This window comes from Rissa tridactyla, chromosome 5 (assembly GCF_028500815.1).
Source record: "Rissa tridactyla isolate bRisTri1 chromosome 5, bRisTri1.patW.cur.20221130, whole genome shotgun sequence".
Taxonomy (NCBI): domain Eukaryota; kingdom Metazoa; phylum Chordata; class Aves; order Charadriiformes; family Laridae; genus Rissa; species Rissa tridactyla.
Window position 1 is genome coordinate 49,843,437 of NC_071470.1, and position 17,751 is coordinate 49,861,187.

At 46.7% G+C, this 17,751-nt stretch overlaps 1 protein-coding gene across 2 annotated transcripts; it reads left to right on the top strand.

The window, feature by feature from the left end:
• Positions 1-1,154: 1,154 nt before the first annotated feature.
• REST (RE1 silencing transcription factor) lies at positions 1,155-17,751 on the top strand. Of its 2 annotated transcripts, none has more exons than XM_054203103.1 (4): positions 1,155-1,225; positions 2,476-3,386; positions 9,030-9,113; positions 12,196-17,751. In XM_054203103.1, exons 2-4 carry the CDS (start codon positions 2,486-2,488, stop codon positions 13,893-13,895), a joined length of 2,685 nt encoding a protein of 894 aa, XP_054059078.1. In that variant the 5' UTR covers positions 1,155-1,225; positions 2,476-2,485; the 3' UTR covers positions 13,896-17,751. The 2 variants fall into 2 exon arrangements, with proteins under 2 accessions (XP_054059078.1, XP_054059080.1); XM_054203105.1 differs by having other exon boundaries at positions 1,170-1,225; positions 2,473-3,386.

The window sequence follows — 17,751 nt, forward strand, 5'->3', positions numbered from 1 at the left end:
TCTCTGCACCCGGTGGCACAGCAAAGCTCGCTTTGACATTGGCCCAATGAAACAAGGAGAGGGGTTTTTTTGCAGCCTCCCAGTGATGTCGGCTAATTAAGGCAATAAGTCAGCTTCCGCTGAAAAGAAAGGTTTGCGATTTACAAATTGGCTCAACCTGCAGAATTTCAGGCCCAGGGTGACTTTTCAGATATTGACGTCAAGCGACCAAGAGCAGAAAGAACTGCTGGGAAGACTGTGGGTTCCTCACGTAGAATGGGAATTGATGGCCGACGCAGTCAGGACTGGCCGCTGCTCCTGCGCTCCCGGTTGTAGTGACCTGACGCAGTGAGGGAGCGGGGCCCGGCTCCGCAATGGCAACCGGTTGGGTATTTTTTCCCCTAGTTTTGTAGCGGCTGAGGGAACTGGGGTTGTTCAGCTTGGAGAAAACGTGGCTGAGGAGAGACCTTATCACTCTCTACGGCCACCTGAAAGGAGGGTGTAGAGAGGTGGGGGTCGGTCTCTTCTCCCAAGTAACAGGCGATAGGATGAGAGGAGATGGCCTCACGTTGTGCCAGGGGAGGTTTAGATTGGATATTAGGAAAAATTTCTTCACCAAAAGTGTTGTCAAGCATTGGAACAGGCTGCCCAGGGAAGTGGCGGTGTCGCCATCCCGGGAGGTATTTAAAAGATGGGCAGATGTGGTGCTGAGGGACACGGTTCAGCGGTGGGTTGGCAGTGCTGGGTTAGCGGTTGGACTTGGTGATCTTAAAGGTCTCTTCCAACCCAAACGATTCCATGAGTCTGTCAGGAGGAATCGCTGCGGGGCTCTGGGGTCCTGGAGGCGCTGTACATTCTACGGCCACCGCGGGGACCACGCTCCGCCACCTGCCCCGCGCCCCGGCGCCGCACGGTGAGGCCGGCGCCACGGGCAGCCCCACAGAGCTTCCCCCTGCCCCGAACGGCACAAAGGCGGCCACAAACCCCCAAGCCCCCGGGCTGCCGGTTTCGCTCCCCGGGGGGTGGAGGGGCGGGCGGGGCCCGGGCCGTGCGGGCGGGGCGGGGCGGGGCGGTGCCGCCGCTGCGCGCTGTGTGCTGGAATGCGCGGCGCCTCCCGCCCCGCCGCCGCCGCCGCCGCCGCCGCCGCCAGCAGCGCCTCCCCGCCTCGCGCGCGCCCGGCCCCGCGCGCACCGCCCCGCGCACCGCCGCCGCCGCCGTCGCGCGGGCGGGCGGCTCCGCGCCGCCGGTGAGTGCGGCGGGGCCCGGCGGGGGACGGGGAAAGGCGGGGGGAGTCGGGCCGGGCCGGGCCGGGCCGGGCGAGAGGCGCTGTCCAGGGCTGATCTGCGGCCGGGCGGGCGGGCGGGGGCGGCCGGGCCCGGCCGGGCCGCGGCGCGGGGGGGGATCAGCACCACGGCTAAGGAGCCGCGGCCGCCGCCGGCGGCGGGGGCGCTCGCCGGGGCCTCGCCGCCGCCGGAAGGCGATGCCGCCGCCGGCCGGGCCGGGCCGGGCCGGGCGCAGCCCCAGGCCGCGGGGCCGGGCGGAGGCCCGCGGCGCCGCTCGCCCTCCAGCCGTCGGGCACCGGGTGGGCGCGGCCGTCGTGACCTTGCCGGTACCGAACCGCTTCCCCCACCCCGCGCCCCCGCGTTGGGGCCGCTGCTCTGCCCTGCCCTGCCCTGCCTTGCCCTGCCCGCCGCGGGGGGGAGGAGGAAGCTGAGCCCTCGCCTCGCCTCCCGTCCCCGCGGGCCGGCGGCAGGGGGAGCGGCGGGGCGGCCGTGCCCGGCCAGGCCCCCCGGCGACGGCGGCGGCGGCGGGCGGGCCGGGGGCGGCGCGGGGAGGGCCGCTTTGTGTGGGCAGGCAGAAAATGGCCGCATGCCTGGCAGGGAGGGAGGGAGGGAGGGAGGGAGGGCGGGCGGCGGCGGGGGCACGGCCCGGCTCCCCCGGCCTCCTCCCCCGGCGGATGTGCGCCGGGACGCGGAGGGGGGCGGCGGCGGCCGGGCCGAGCCGCCCCCTTTTGTTGGCGGCCTTGGGCCCGGCGGGGTCCCTCGAGCAGCCGGGCGGGGGCTCTCGTCGGGGCCCGGCGGCCTCAGCACCCACCGGCGGGCGGTGGCGCCGCCGCCCCCGGTGCCTGACATGGCGGGTCTCGGGAACGGGTGGGTCCCGGCAGCCCCGTGGGAGCGGGCAGCGCTGCGGCCCGGCCCGGGCCCGGTGGGACCGGGGACGTGGGACCCCGCTGACAGCCCCCCGCGCCCGGCCTTCTCACGGTGGGATCCTGCACCCAGCGTAGAGTGAAACCGACCAGCCCTTTGGGCAGGGGGACCCCCGTCCGCCCCCCGAGGCCGAGCCTGGTTTCTGGTAGCAGGGAGGCCTCTCACCCCGGGTTCTGCCGCCTGAAGGGGTTTGATCCTGTGGTGTGATCTGGGGGGGCTGCTGGGACAGCACAGAGGAGGCTGTTCCACAAGTTGGGTGCTTACAGGTGTTCCTTTTCTGTTCCAGCAGAACTGCTGCCATGGCAACCCAAGTGCTGGGACAGTCTGGTGGGAACAGCCTCTTTCCTGGCAGTGCGAATATCGGTATGGCGTTGTCCAATGACATGTATGACTTACACGACCTTTCTAAAGCTGAGCTGGCAGCTCCTCAGCTCATTATGTTGGCCAATGTGGCCTTGACAGGAGAAGTTAATGGCAACTGCTGTGATTACCTGGTTGGAGAAGAGAGGCAAATGGCAGAACTGACAACAGTGGGGGACAGCAACTTCTCCGACAGTGATGGAGAGGGTATGGAAGATACCCAGGCTGCGGAGAGCGACCGTGAGGCACCTGAAAATGTGGAATTAAGCTCTCTTGAAGTTCCTAGTGCGGAAACCCAAGGTGCAGCTTCTTGCCCCCCTCCTAAGACTCCCAGTGTGGACAAAGATGTCTCATTGGAAGCACCGGGTACTCCAGAAAGCACAGAGGACAAGTGTAAGAGCTTGAAGAGCAAGCCGTTTCGTTGTAAGCCTTGCCAGTACGAGGCAGAGTCTGAAGAGGAGTTTGTGCATCATATTAGGGTTCACAGTGCTAAGAAATTCTTCGTGGAAGAAAATGCAGAAAAGCAAGCCCAGGTGAAGGAGTCTGATTCTTGCACCGCAGAAGAGGTGGATTTCTCTAAGGGCCCAATCCGTTGTGATCGTTGTGGCTATAACACTAACAGATATGATCACTATCTGGCTCACTTGAAGCACCACAACAAAGCAGGGGAAAATGAGAGAGTCTACAAGTGTACCATATGCACTTATACTACCGTCAGTGAATATCACTGGAAGAAACACCTAAGAAATCATTTTCCCAGGAAAGTGTATACCTGCTCACAGTGCTCCTATTTTTCAGACAGGAAGAATAATTATATTCAACATATTCGAACTCACACAGGTAAGTCTTTCATCTTTTTCGATTTAAGTGTGCTAAGAATGCTGGGAAACTGATGAATGAAGCAAGCCAAGAGTCTTCTATTTGCAAAGCTCGTTCCACCCTGATAAAGCTCTGCGCTCTCTCGTCTCGGTGCTACCAGGTTGTAGCCTCATGGAAGTGTGGATTTGGTTTGAGCTCTGGTCTGCTGTCGTAGAGGACTGAGAAAATATCTCAATATCCGGGGCCCAAAAGGAGATGAAGAGCATCCTGTTTCGTAATATTAAGCTAATTTTTTGAAGAGGGCATGACAAAATGTGCCTGTGATGATTGTCAGGCTCTACAATACGAAAGCCTGATGTACTGTAAAAACAAAACACGCGTGTTGACAAAAGGTGCCTAAATCCCATAGGTAGTTTTGAAAATGGTATGTTCAGACTGAGATGAAACTTGACTAAGTGGTAATTACAGAGAAGAGGGAGCTGATACACACATGTGAAGGAGCCCTCCAGCATCTACCAAGTCAGAATAAGAGTCGAGTAGCGTTCCTTGTGAATTGATTCCTCTTAATATACAGGGGCCTCATTTTTTCTGAGGTCTGCATCACTGCAGTAGCAAGAAGTAGCCACATACTTCTGTTGGCCTATAGGAAGCCCTCGAGGGAGCCTTTGGCCTGATTTCCTGTCTTCTCCTAACCTTGGTTTGTAACCTCAAGGAAAAGCATGAGGCCCCTTTTTACTCTGGTTTATGCCAAGTGGAATTGGAGGACCTTCGGCGTCGCTGCCATCCTGCAAGCTGGGGCTGCAGGTGGTTTAGGAAGCGCCTTGCTTTGTATCAGATCCTCACCAGCCTCTCCCAAGGGGACTCCTGAAGCGTACCCAAACTGGAGGCTCCTTTCCAACCCAAGGCCAAAACCGGCAAGGGGAGGTTGCAGCCACATTGCCTCTTCGGGCAGTGAGGTACAGTTGCTTTGCCTCCTGATCCCTTTGGTGGAAGCAGGAGGGCAGTTCAGACCTTCCCTGCAGCTTCTCAGAAGCTTTTATTTCCCCCTTGCCAAGGCTTTCTGAGGAGGGGGCAGGCTGGCTAGCCATCTTCTACTCTGCTGACCTGACTCGGTTCCCCTTTATTGTAGGCTGTGCTGGCTGAGCAAAACACTGGGGAATTTCTCCTTTGAAGTCATGTTTTGTCACAGCAGTGACATGAATGGTTTGGAAGCTTCAGTTGAGTTGTCTGCAGCTGTCTGGAAGGGGAGGGCTGGACTCGGGCCGCCTCGGGGCTGGGCTTGAGCTCAAGTGTGCAGGAGTTTGTGTTCGTCAGCGTGCTTCAGGATCTGCTTTGACGGGGTTGGGAGGGTCTGCTGGGATTTTTAGTACGTTAAGACATATTCTCTTAACAATAGCCACGTGTTGCCGTTTAGAGAATACCGTCAGTTTAAAAATCAGTCCTGTCTAAATATTGTTTTTCCTAAACAAGTAAACAAAGATTATTGTGAGAGGTGTTAGGAAAATGGTGTGGTTTATCCTCCAGTTTGTTTTCTTTGTGTGTATCGTGGGAGATAACAGTAAAGAGACCAGGTAAAAAAAAAGACAAAATAATAGGAGAAAACTAAATAAATCATGTGGGGGACTCATGACAAAATGTGAACCCATGCTGTGGTGCTGGTCTATTTTACATTTGTCTTGACTTTAAATTCATCCCTGCTTGTGTTTGTACATGACATTAGGCCCCCCCTCTGATCTCTGGAAGCTCTTGTTGAGTTTTACAGGAGCTAACCATGAAAGGATGTTTGCTGAGGAAGTGCTCTGTTGTTGCTGCGTTTGACCAATTTACCAGTGAACTGTATTAAAATTAAAAAAATCAAGCATGTTAAACTACGTAGGGTATTGTCCAGTTCCTCTTTTCTCCTTTAAAAATAGTGGTGCAATCAAGGTTTCTGGTTCTTTGGTTTGCCATGTCTTTTCATTATTTTAATTAAGCTGAAATGAGTGATTACGATTTCAGCATTTCTTAGTCTACCCTGGTATTTGTTTCATTGCTAGCTCTCACTTAAAAGTTAAGATCTTTTAGCCAGTTCTTGCTTGATAAAAATCTTTCAAATATATTAGTAGACTCATTTAGGAATGTGCCTTGTTTCCAGTAACATTGATTTTTGTGGGGGAGAGTGTTAAGTCTAAAGGAAGATTATCAGAAGAATGAATAAGCTACTGGCAGGTATATTTCTACACCAGGCTAAACATTTCTGCTGGTATTAATGTGTAATCAGTTGCCTTAAAAAAATACAAACAGAACCACACCGCACAAAAAACCCACCCCCAAACAACCAACCAACCCACCCCCCAAAAAACTAGAAAAAACACCCACAGATATTTTGTAGTCAAAAGTATTTGCAGGCTGTTAACATAACAGCACTGAATTCAGTAAAAACTCTCCGAATAATACTAAAATATCTGCAGATTATAGTTTTCATTTAAAATTTAAGAAAAATATTTGTTGGAAAAAAGATGAGAGGGATAAACATACATACTGCATTTTCTTCCTATTTTATGGGTTCAGAATGTTAAGAAGGAAGTTGGAATTGTTTGTTTCTTTAGTTTACTGATTGCTAATAGGTTAAATAATTTTGGATAGATACTTTTTTCTCTCTCCTGTTTTTTGTACTTCACCTGCTTATTTTTTTTTCTGTGTGGGAAATGCCTCCTTGCAGATAATTGGATTCTGCTGTGTCTGAGCCATCATCCAGCTTTCTGAAACACTGACTCTGTACAGAGTGCAGTTTTCATAGGATCAAATGTGCTGCTGGAGAAAGGTAGTCTCAGTTTTCTCCCCCTGCCCTGGGACTGGTTGATTCAGCTCACTAAAATGGCAGTAAAATATTCCTTTCCTCTTCCCCAGGTTGGTTTTCTGCTGGTTAGTGAACTGAATCGACTTCCTAAGGACACATAAAAATGCCAGAGCGCACGTCCAGGAGCAGGGAAGGGGGGCTGCCTGCTAGTACCTTGCATGGTGGGAGAAATACTGATCCTCGCCATGTTTGGGGACCGCAGGGAGGCCAGCAGAAGTTTATCTGGTTGCCTGTTGCTTGCATCCGTGTTGGAAAGCAGGTGTCCATGAACATGCCCTGTACTGGTAGATAACCTTGCAGTTTATGACAATGCTTTTGTGGCAGGCTGCTGACAAATTTGGGGGACCTCTGGCAGAGGGGTGGTCTAAGGACCCTGCAGATGGTCATAAGCTTGGGGAGAGCTACATCTGGAGGAGCCTCTCTGCTGCCCAGGAGGGGGTGGATGGAGATGTTCAGGCCCATCCCTTCCTTTGCTGGTGGAGCAGAAAGGAACCTTTGTGTCAGGGACAGACCTACCTGGACTCGATTGTGTTCGTTAGACGTGTTAGACCAAGTTTTGACTTGATTTATCCCATCAACTATCCACGCTGCTGATCCTGGAACCGTACTACATGCAAGACAGTGCAGCATTGTTCTCAATTTCTTCCATTTAACTTGTTAGAAGCAATTTCTAGAAAACCTAATTGAAAATAATCTGCAAGGCTATATAAATAAGACATCTACTTCAGGCAGTCCCAGTGTTCAGTGCCTAGCTTTGGGCTGTCATTTTTATTTATTTATTTTGGTTGTCATAGGGGATCTTTCTTGCTTGCCACTGTGTTGGATGTTTGCTGGAAGCAGTTTCATTTCAAGCAGACAACTTTTAATAGAATTACAAGAAAAGCTTTATAAAGAGATGGTCTTAAACTCGTTCACTGATATCAGTCTGTGTGTTCATTTACATAGAGTTAAGTGCCTGCTTAAGGTTTTGCTAGGTCGGGGCTTATTCTTTAAGTGTCTTGTGGAGAGAGATTTTTTTGGTGTCTTGTTTGCATATAATGAGTCTGTAAAATTACAATAAAAATCCTTTGGGGAATAGCATTTTATAAAACAGCCCTTATAGTGGTAGCCAGGCATTTAATTCTCAAGTGGCAATAGCACATTTTAAACTAGCTGCGTTCGTCATACTTTGAATCTAGTAGTGTTTTGTTGCTGTACCTTATATAAAATACCTAGAAGAAAGCCTTTTTCACATTCCTAACATTGTAGGTAACTTTAAATATATGAAATTTCAGGTAATGGGAAGAAGACATGACTGAATATTCCAGGACCTTTGGCCACCTTTGCAGATTGTAAGGAGTCATTTAAAAACAAAACCATTTCTTCATGGTTAACAAAAGGCCTACCCCTCCCTTGTACATGACTTAATCTTATTGTGTGTGTTGCACCAATCTCCTACTGTGTTTTAACTGGAAAAGGGGAGTGTTTTAACTGGAAAGGGGGACGGTATGGTTGTTCGGGTGAATTTACCTTTAAACTGCTGATCTAATCAAGAATGACAGTCTAAATGTTTGATGGGAGGAAGAAATGTGGGATTAGTCTGTATTACAAAGACTGCTTCTACTGCTGTTTTGGCAAAGGCCTGCAGCGGAGCCTCTCATCACATACTGGCAGATGAAGGTCTTTGCTGCTGCAGGTAGAGCCGTGCCTCTGAAAGTGAACAAATAGCCTGTATGCAGGGCTTTTGCTGGGGTCCAGGTCTCAGTGACTTGGAGAGCACATTGGTTGTGTGCTTCAACTGATGTAGCACAATGCTGTAGTGTCGTTCTGACTATGACTTGAATAAATACTACAACCAAGTAACTTACTTTTCGCTTCCCAGCTTCATTCCCCTCTTCTGTTGGGAGTATCCACCTGAGACTAAAAAGTGCTTTTACAACTTGTAGTGGAGACAAGGCAGCCTAGACCTCTCAGCTGTGCTAGCAGTTTGAGGCAAACATCCCTGGTACTTATCTGGACCTGCCTAACAGACGTTAATTCTAAAACTAACTGCCTTTATTTGGGGCTTGTCTTCACTTGAAAAGGATTTTCAAGTGTCATTGTACTGATAGTTACACAAGCTAACTGTCCCTTGTGGAGACCTAATTTATGACAGGTTAGTTTCCATTAGTTCTCCAGAAACAATAACTCTGCAGGCAGAGGGATTTGGGTCTTCAAAATAAATGTTGCTGCTACGCTTGAGCTTTTGCTAGCAGCATAGTTTCACTGAGCAGGGCATCATGCTTTTTCATGCTCCAAGCTAGTTTCAGGTTGCCAATAAAACTTTAGAACTAGAGACCCTGTCTCTATCTGCACTTGTGTTCTGGCAAATGCAGGTCCATGCCGAATGGATGGTTGTTCCCCATCTTAATCCAAATTAAACATGGAGGTTTCAGGTAAGGTGTTAAGTGAAGCAAGAACATACCTGGTTTCTTACAGGGTCTGTATCTTTTGTGCGTCCTCTGAGTGGTGGGAAAAAATACTGTAGGAAAGTTGGCTCTGGTGGCTTAGGGCTTCCTAAAGGTGGCTGTCATCATCACCTTTTGCCTGAGGTTACCGTCTGACCCCGGATGGACATGAGGATGTGCCTCTCTCATATTCTGCCCCTTCACTACCCTTGTTCATAAGCCATGGCACATTGCACTGGTCCAGCGCAGGTATATGCTTCTCACCGTGTCCCTTTGCTGAGAGATAATGTGCCCTCAAGTACAGCTCGGGGATCTGCAACAGCCTCGCATGTATGGCTCAGTAACCAAGTTTGGGGATCGGCTGTGTTTCAATAACTAATTTGCTGTTTGTTTTTGCAGGAGAGCGACCCTATCAATGTGCTATGTGTCCTTATTCCAGCTCTCAGAAGACCCATTTAACCAGGCACATGCGCACCCACTCAGGTTGGTAAGGGGCGGCAGCAGCATGACTCAGGAAAAGGGGGTAGTTCACAAAATCACGGCATGGTTGAGGTTGGAAGGGACCCCTGGAGGTCATCTGTTTCAGCCCCGCTGCTCAAGCAGGGCCACTTATTGCAGGCTGCCCAGTTCTGCGTGAGGTGTCATCTCATCCAGGACGGCCTGAACTCTTATTTAACAGGTTGTCTTTACCTGCTAAGGAAGTGCTAAGTGTCATTAATAAAAGTGATAACAGGGGAATATATCTCTTTCTTTCCCTTTTACTCTCTGAGATGTATTCCGAGGTTCACAGGTCTGCTCTAGTAGTCCTAGTAATGGAGTAGCAAATACAACATTGTGATGATACAGGACCAGATTCTTACCTTCTGTCTGCTGCCATAACTCAGTTCAAATCAATGAAGCTGGAAAAATGTTGAGCAGCTGAGAGTCTTCCCTGTGATGTCTGCGATCTCATCTCATCCAGGGGCTCTGAGGGAAACTTAGCTTTTGCTTAGTATTACAGAAAGATGCAAAATAGTGTCTGCTTATGGCAAGCAGACACAGAGAAAAGAGCAAACTCAGAGGGGGTTCACAAGCAACTCGGTCTTGTGACACTAAAAGCCAAATTAGCAATTTTTGCTAGCCTTTATTTACCATTACTGGTCATAAGCTCTGGTGTTACAGACATATCCTGCTCTTTCTCTTGCAGATCTCTTTTTGAATGGTTTAATAGCATTTCTGTGAGTTGTAACAGCATAGGCATGCTAACACAAGCACAGTTGTCGTTTGTGACCCTCCTAGGGGACCTCAGGTTGATCTCAGCCTATGCTTTTGGTTTACTAATAATCTGAATTGACCAGACCTAGATGAATTCCTAATCCTAGCAAACAGTAGTGAAAGTCTCCTGAACAGTAATCTTTCAGTTTCAATAGATGAGGCTTTTAAGTGAAACCAGAAACCAGTTTTAACTGTAGTGGCGGGGGGGGGGTGGGGGGGTGGGTGTTGGACCCATTAGAAATAGCCAGCTTTAAAATGACATGCCAGTATCTTGGTTTGAGAATATTGTGAATGAAATATTCCAGTTCCAGAAACAAAAACAATTTTTGGCTAAATCTCTGGGCTAAATGTGAATTTGCAAATGTTTTGGTCAGTACTGAGCCTTGGAAACCATTTCGTGAATATCTTAAATCTCCCCTTGTCTGTACAAGGAAGTCACCAATCCAAAGGAGGTGAGGAGTAGGATCTGTCCTTGGCCCTTAGAGATCTGGGAGGCAGGGCGCGAGCTGTGCTGGCAGAATTGGGAGTGCACATGGGACTCTTGCTATCAGGGGTGTTTTATTAATAGCTCTCATAGCTTCTATTGCATGTCTTGCCACATTGCCCCGGCAGCTGAACCTTTTCTGTGGCAATTTCTGGACTCCTGCAGTTCACAGGCTGGCCTTTTAAGGCAAACCGGTGCTGGAGCTTTCTTCAAATGTCAGACAGTGAACCACAGTGATTTAGAACCTACTTCACAACTGCAGCTGTGTTGTTAGCCATCTTGATACGTGTCCTTTCCACTTGTGCAACAAAACCCCTGGATTAAAAGGTGGTGATGAACAGAAAACTCTTCACATACAACCTTTGAGTTACCCCGTTGCAGCCACCTCTGAGCACTCTGCTTGTTCAAGTGCATGTAAGAGAGAGGCTGTTCTTGTCTATGTAACATGGAACTGTTCCTTGAAGCATAGGCAATAAAAGTCCATACTTGCGAGAAGGATGACCAGTGAAGCACATCAAGCTTAAACTTGTGCAAAATATCTCCAGGAACTGAAGGGAAAAAGGAAAGAAGATAGTCTGAAGATGATACGGAATCAAACTAACCCTTCTTTAAATAATGAAAAGATGCTGCAGGCAGACATGAAGTCATCTAGAGACTTAAAGAAGTGTCCCCAAGCTTTCTCCCAGGGAGGAAGCACAGCTTTTCATAAAGCTTGTGAGGGCGTTGCACATCAGCAGTGTGGCTAACACACAGACGCCACAGTCACAGTGACTTCATTTTCAGTGCAGGCTGCACCGGGCTCCTGAGTTGTGCTGCAGAGGAGCAGCGTGAATATTGGCAGGGATGGGAGAAGTACTATCGTACCATGAGCAGAAGGGGCTGGAGTGGATTTTCAATGTATTTAGGAAGTGGCATGCATTAGTTTTGCAGGTCAGTTTTGAGATGCTGGTTCAGAGCTCGGGAGCATCCCAAGTTCCTCAGCTGAATTTGCACATGCACAGATGTTCTCAAAGTATTTCTGGACTTGAGTTGTTGCACTAGAAGTGTTTTTCCTGTTTGCTTTGCTGTGTAAATGGGAAGCCACTTCTGCTGCAGCAGCATGCACTAAGCAGAATGTTTCGGGAACACTTCTGCAAGAGTCATTGCAAAACTGTAAATGCAGATTTCAGTAGCAACATGATGGCTTTGGACTGCAGCTGGTTGGCTTGGCAAGAGTAACCTGCAGCCAGTGCATCATGTGTTTGAGACACCATAAGAGTGAAGTGAATTATGAGAGGTAAAGATCATCTGAGCAATGTGCTTTGGGTTTTGCTAGCTTTTTCCCCCCCTCACTTCCTTTTCAATGCAAACATGAAGTATGCTAAATCTGTGTAAAGTTGGACTTTTTGAAAACGTTTGTGTGAAACTGCTATTCATCACATGTTAACATTTCCATTTTTCTACAATGCATTCAATGGACCAGTTGGGTATGGATTCCATTTGCTAATATTACTGTAGAGAGATCTCTGCCGGTATGTATGCATAGCCAGAACCTGTGACGTTGTTACTGCTTGTTTGGTTTTGGATCCCCTTCCTCCCAACCCTTGCCCCTTCTCTCCTTTTTTTTTTTTTTTGTATTTTGTTCTTGGTGTCTTGTGAACGTGTTTGTGGCTCGTGGATTTCTTATGTTGATTTTACTTAATTTGAAAGGCGCATGGATAATTTTTTCTTTTTCTTTTTGAGTTTCATATTTCTGTATCTGTATTAGCGGGAAGCGATTTCCGCCCCCTCCCCGACCCCCCCATGCTTAATAATCACCATCATTCCCTTCCGCCCTTCCTTCCTTAGGTGAGAAGCCATTCAAATGTGATCAGTGCAGCTATGTGGCCTCAAACCAGCATGAAGTAACTCGTCACGCAAGGCAGGTTCACAATGGGCCGAAGCCTCTGACTTGCCCGCACTGTGACTACAAAACAGCTGACCGCAGCAATTTCAAAAAGCACGTTGAGCTCCACGTCAATCCGCGCCAGTTCCTCTGTCCTGTTTGTGATTACGCAGCGTCTAAAAAATGTAACCTGCAGTATCACATCAAATCCAGGCATCCCGATTGTTCTGACATCACCATGGATGTTTCAAAGGTGAAGCTACGGACAAAAAAGAGCGAAGCTGACTTTTCTGAAAGCATTAACGACAAAGTGGAGAAGGAACAAACGAAAGGGGATTCAGCTGCAAAGAAAACTGAGAAAGTTGTGAAAGTGGAGAAAAAAGATAATTTGGCAAAGGAAAAGAAGCCAGCGAGCAATGTTTCTGCAGGCCAGGTGACAACCAGAAGTCGGAAATCGGCTTCGGAAAACAAGGAGGTGGATATTAAAACTGAGAAAAATACTGAGAAAACATGTAAAACAAAGAAGATCAAAAGAAAGGCAGAGGTTGAAGTAACTTCCTCAAAACAAGAGCCTGCAAATGATACCTCAGCAGTAACGAAAAAGAAAAAGAAAGTGGAAACTAAACCCAGAGACTGCCAGGAAGCTCAGAAAAGTGATGTTGTACTGGAGGAGGAACCTAAAAAGCAAAATTCTTGCCTCAAGAAAAACAGAAAAAAGAAAGCTCTGAAAAATAAGCACAGTAAGAAAAGCAGCAAACTCGATCAGGAGAAGATCGAGGATGAGGAGATGCCAGACGAGTGTCCTGTCACAGAAGAGGATGGATGTGTGAAGCCTGATGCTGAGAGCAGCGACCAGAAGGAGCAAGATCCCACTGATACAGCAGCATTAAGCAACGATGGTGGCCATGCTCTCAAGGGGGAGAGCGCTGACCCCAAAGGAAGCTGCATACAAGACCCAGGGCAGCTTTGTCTGCCGGCTCAGGATGCAAACACAGAAGCTGAGGTAGAGGAACAAGAAATGCCTGCTGCAGCAGGAGGCAGCGAAGACACTGTTGGTGAAAAGGAGGAGAGAAAGGCGGACAGAGGGGAAGACGCTTGCTCCGAGGAATCTTCCCGTGCAGTGTCTTCTGAAAAAAACTTTGATGTGCCCCTGGATGTGGTACCAGATCTGGCACCTGAGAAGGAGCCAGAGGAAACCTGTGTGGCAGAAACTGTGAGTAACTCAGAGCCAATGGACCTGACTAAGACGTGCCTGCCAGCGACAGGGCCAACAGGAGATGCCGTGCCGGCACCTGCGCCCCCAGAAGGGTGTACACAAAGCCCTAAAGTAGCTCTGGCCTTATCATCTCCGGATAACACAGCAGTGAATGAATCTCAGGAAATGGAGGAGGACGAGGGCATCCACAGCCACGAAGGCAGCGACATAAGTGACAACATATCAGAAGGAAGTGATGACTCGGGGTTAAACGGCACTCGCTCTGTACAAGAGGAAACAAGTCCAAAGACGTCACAAGGGGCTGCAAACACCACAGTGGCCAGGGAGAACTATGTGTGCATTTTTTGTGACCGCTCGTTTAAAAAGGAAGGTGAATACAGCAAGCACCTCAATCGCCACTTAGTCAACGTGTATTATCTGGAGAAGGCAACAAAAGGGCAGGAGTAGAAATAGCTGTGGCTTGGGGGAATCTTTTTTTTGTAAGATCTTATACAGCTTATGTACAGATATTGTAGATTTTTTTTTTTTAAAGCATGGTTTGCTTTCGTGTCTGCATTGGTTTGTTGTTCTTTTGTTTTGGTTTGGTTTGGTTTTTTTTTAAGTTGAAAATATTTTTTGACTTTTTGTGTTATGGTGAACTCATTCACTATTGGATCTCTGCATTAGAGTAGGCAGGTAGGGTGTATGAGGCTGTGTCCTGTAAAGTCAGTGTAAGCTTCTAGTCTATTAGCTTATGTTATATATTTTTAGGAGCAAGACTGTAGCTACCAATACACAAGTTGGATGTTATTAGAGCCATTGGCATTAGTTGCTTTTTGTTCTAGCAGCCAACTCCTCCACTCTCTTCCCTCTTCCTTTCTCCCCTCCCCCCCCCCCTTTTTTTTTGTTCTTCTCAATATGTCTTGATGTTCAAAGTGTTAAACTACTTGATGGTTTTTCTACCAGGAAGATAGCTTCTATTACATAAAAGAGCACTTTGTAAAACAAATCAAAGTTGGCTAGTGATGAACATAACTGTTTAAGATAATTATAATTGTGAACGTACATTTCAGATCCCCTAAGCGTGAATGGTGAGCCAAAATTTAGGAGTAGTCCTTCCAACTTTTGATTGGAGAACCTCTGTCTTGATTAATATCTTAATGACTATGATACATAATTGGCTTTGTTGTGGGGGAGCAAGTTTGTTATTTTTAATTTCTGGTTGTTTTTTTTGATTGTGCTTTAAGGGCTTAAAATATTGCACATTGTTTTTGATTTTTACCTATGCAGTTTAATCCTTTAGGAATAGCGCTTGTGCAGTACGTGTACACTTTATATATGCATGTTTGGTTTTGTTTGTGTAAGTTGTTTTTTTTTTTATTTGGAAACGTTCAGATTTGTTGCTTACCGTGGGACAGTTTTCTGTTACAATTTCCTGTGATGCTCTTTACCGCAGACTTTTCTTGTTTTCTGAGGTATTATTAGTTGTGCATGAAGTTGCTAAAATTATGAAGTGCTTGGCTATATATTTTTGACTGGCTTTAAAATTGTATTGTTCTTGAGCAAAAGGGTACCAATGCAATTTCAAAACACTATTTTATAGGATTTTTTTGTGATGGAAATGCCACTTCTGCTATTTTGAATACACATACAGAGTAATAAATTCTAATTTATAATTTGGAATCACCAGACAGGAAAATACTCAGTCTCAAGGGAAATGGTCTGCAGATTCTGCAAGTCCAGATGATTTCTTTTTTTCCTCTCCTTTTCATTTCAGTCCAACTTCATGATCTTAAAAAAAATAAAATGGTAGCACTGATAGAAGTATGGTTCATCAAAGTCTAACATCTCCCACACCAAAAAAACCCCAAATGAAAATACACCAACTGGTAAGCAACAAACCTGGCGTTAAAAACTGTAGGAATTCCTGCTCCTTATTCATTCAAGTTGAATTTAATAAAACCATCCTGCTTCCATGCAGAGAGAAACACATAAGTGATCAGATTATCATCTCAGGTCTACATGTCATACCAGGAGTTTTTAATTCTGACGAGATTTAATTTCTGGCACAAACACCAGAGAGACTGCATATGCACTGCTTGTAGCCAACCAGTGGCAAAATCTAAACAAAGTCCAAGCCAGCGGAGACAAAGCAAAACCCTCCGGTCCCATCTCTGCACTCTTCTGACTGTTATTAGCCACCTGTTCAGTGGCAGCAGTCGAGGGCAGCTTCTCTGGTTGTCACCTCCAAAGAAGAAAATGGGGAGGCAAGTGCCGTTTGGAGGGTGGAGTTGAGGAGCTCGGACAGTATTTGTCAGAGCACTTCATGGCAAAGACTCTCAATGTAAGCTCTGGAATAAACCCTGTTCTTCTCTGTGTGTCCCCTCATCATCTTGCCCTCCAAACAAACCCGCTGCCTTGAATGAATAGAGAGCAACAATGCTACATTGCTTCTGCTTTTGGGAGAGATTGGTAATAGGAGGCCAAAGATTTGAGAGGGAAGGCATCCCTCATGGCAGAAATAAATTGTATAATGTATAGTGAGTTTCTGTTTGCTTAGATAGTGTTCAATCCTTACCTTGGCTGTGACAATCATTGTCAACTGAAGATCAAGTTGCAACTATATTTATGTTAAACATTAAGAAAATAAACCTAGTTGAACAGTTTTCCTAAACAACCAGTTGTAATAGTCTTAGATGTATTTTTTTTTCTTCATAATAGTGTTTCCTTTATATATAAATGTTGCCACCGTTTGTGAGCGATGTAAGCAGATGCTGGGGATTCCAGTACTGTGTAGAGGTTTTATAGCTCCCTTCATATCCTTGCGAAGAGCCTTTGCCATCTTGTGAGAGACTTCAAGGACTTTAGCTATGTGGATAAATAAATTTATGGACTGGCCTGATAATTTTTCTGGTTTGTTTCTAAATTAAAGTAACGGTGTTGACTGACTTTAAATCTCTCTCTATGAGATAAAAACAAAGATGTGGTTCCCTGCGACACTCTGCTGCACATTTCTGGGAAGTGGTCAAGGTTTCAATGCTCAATCTGACAAGACCTCTTTGAAGACGACAGTCGGCTCCTGTTCGGCACTGTTTCTTACCACCACATTAGAAACTGAAAATAAATTATTAACACATTAAGAAGAAGAAAAGTTGATTCTTTCTTTCTGAGACCCAGCAACAATGTCCCGAAATACCTAATGTGGGTGCAGAACTGTGTTGGAATTCGCTGCTTGGTTAAGACAAAGGTTTGGGAGTATGTTATGGTAAAGCAGCAAGGATGTGATGCATTACGTGTTCCTAAAATGTTAGACATTGCTAATATTGAGTGTTTGAGGAGGGGTGCAGGTCAGGTAGCCCACCACATACGGTGGTCTTACATTGCTGTATGTCCCTTTAAACAATGTGTCGTGGTTTTGGGTTTTCTTTGTCTTTTTCAATATTCTTAAATTATTTTGTGTTGGTTTTGCCAATGCTAGCATTTTTTGTGTTTCTTGGCAATAATACCTGTACGAGTGTTCAACCTCTGATAGGGGGTTGAAAGGATTAGCACAACGATACCCCTACACTGCCAGCCCTTGGTTGAGCAACGTGATGTTTTGGGCTTTTGCTGTATGAAGCTATACGCTCAAAGTAACTGCCCTGAGAAATGATCTCGAAGTGGGTAGCTAGGCATTAATAATCCATGGTGTTGGAATTGCTGTTTCTGGATTTTGATGATCTAGACTGGAACTTTAGTCGTTTAAAGAAGAAGAATGTTTAACAACTGACAGGCCAGTTAAGATATGGTAACGTCATTGATTTCAACAGATTTAATGGATTTCAACAGATTAAATGTAGCTGAAAGGTATTAAATCAAATTCAAGAGTTTTCTTGAATGTCAGTTGTGTAGATATGTGGCGTGCATACAATATTAACAGAATCCAAATAGCTAATGGAATTGTTTCATGTGTACATATGTTTTTCCCCCTCTGAAATTACACTAGCTAACAAACTTTTGTGAGCTGGCATGGAAACATGTTTATGATGTTTAGTTGCACCATGTTTGATGCTTTTTACAGTGCAATACTTGTATTCTCTGAATTAAACCAAAGGTAAATTTTTTTTCATGCTCTCTCTACTGTAGTGCATGACAGTCTTTTCTACGTTTGTAATAGATGTAATACAAGCCAGATCATACATCCTGTTTTTACCTAAAACATGTATAAGAAGTCTTTTGTCCAAAATGTAGTATAAAGTTAAACTAAATTGCATTATATTAACCCTTACAAGTGTATTTTCCTAAGCATAGTTATGATTAAATAAACTTTATTAAGGAACTTGCA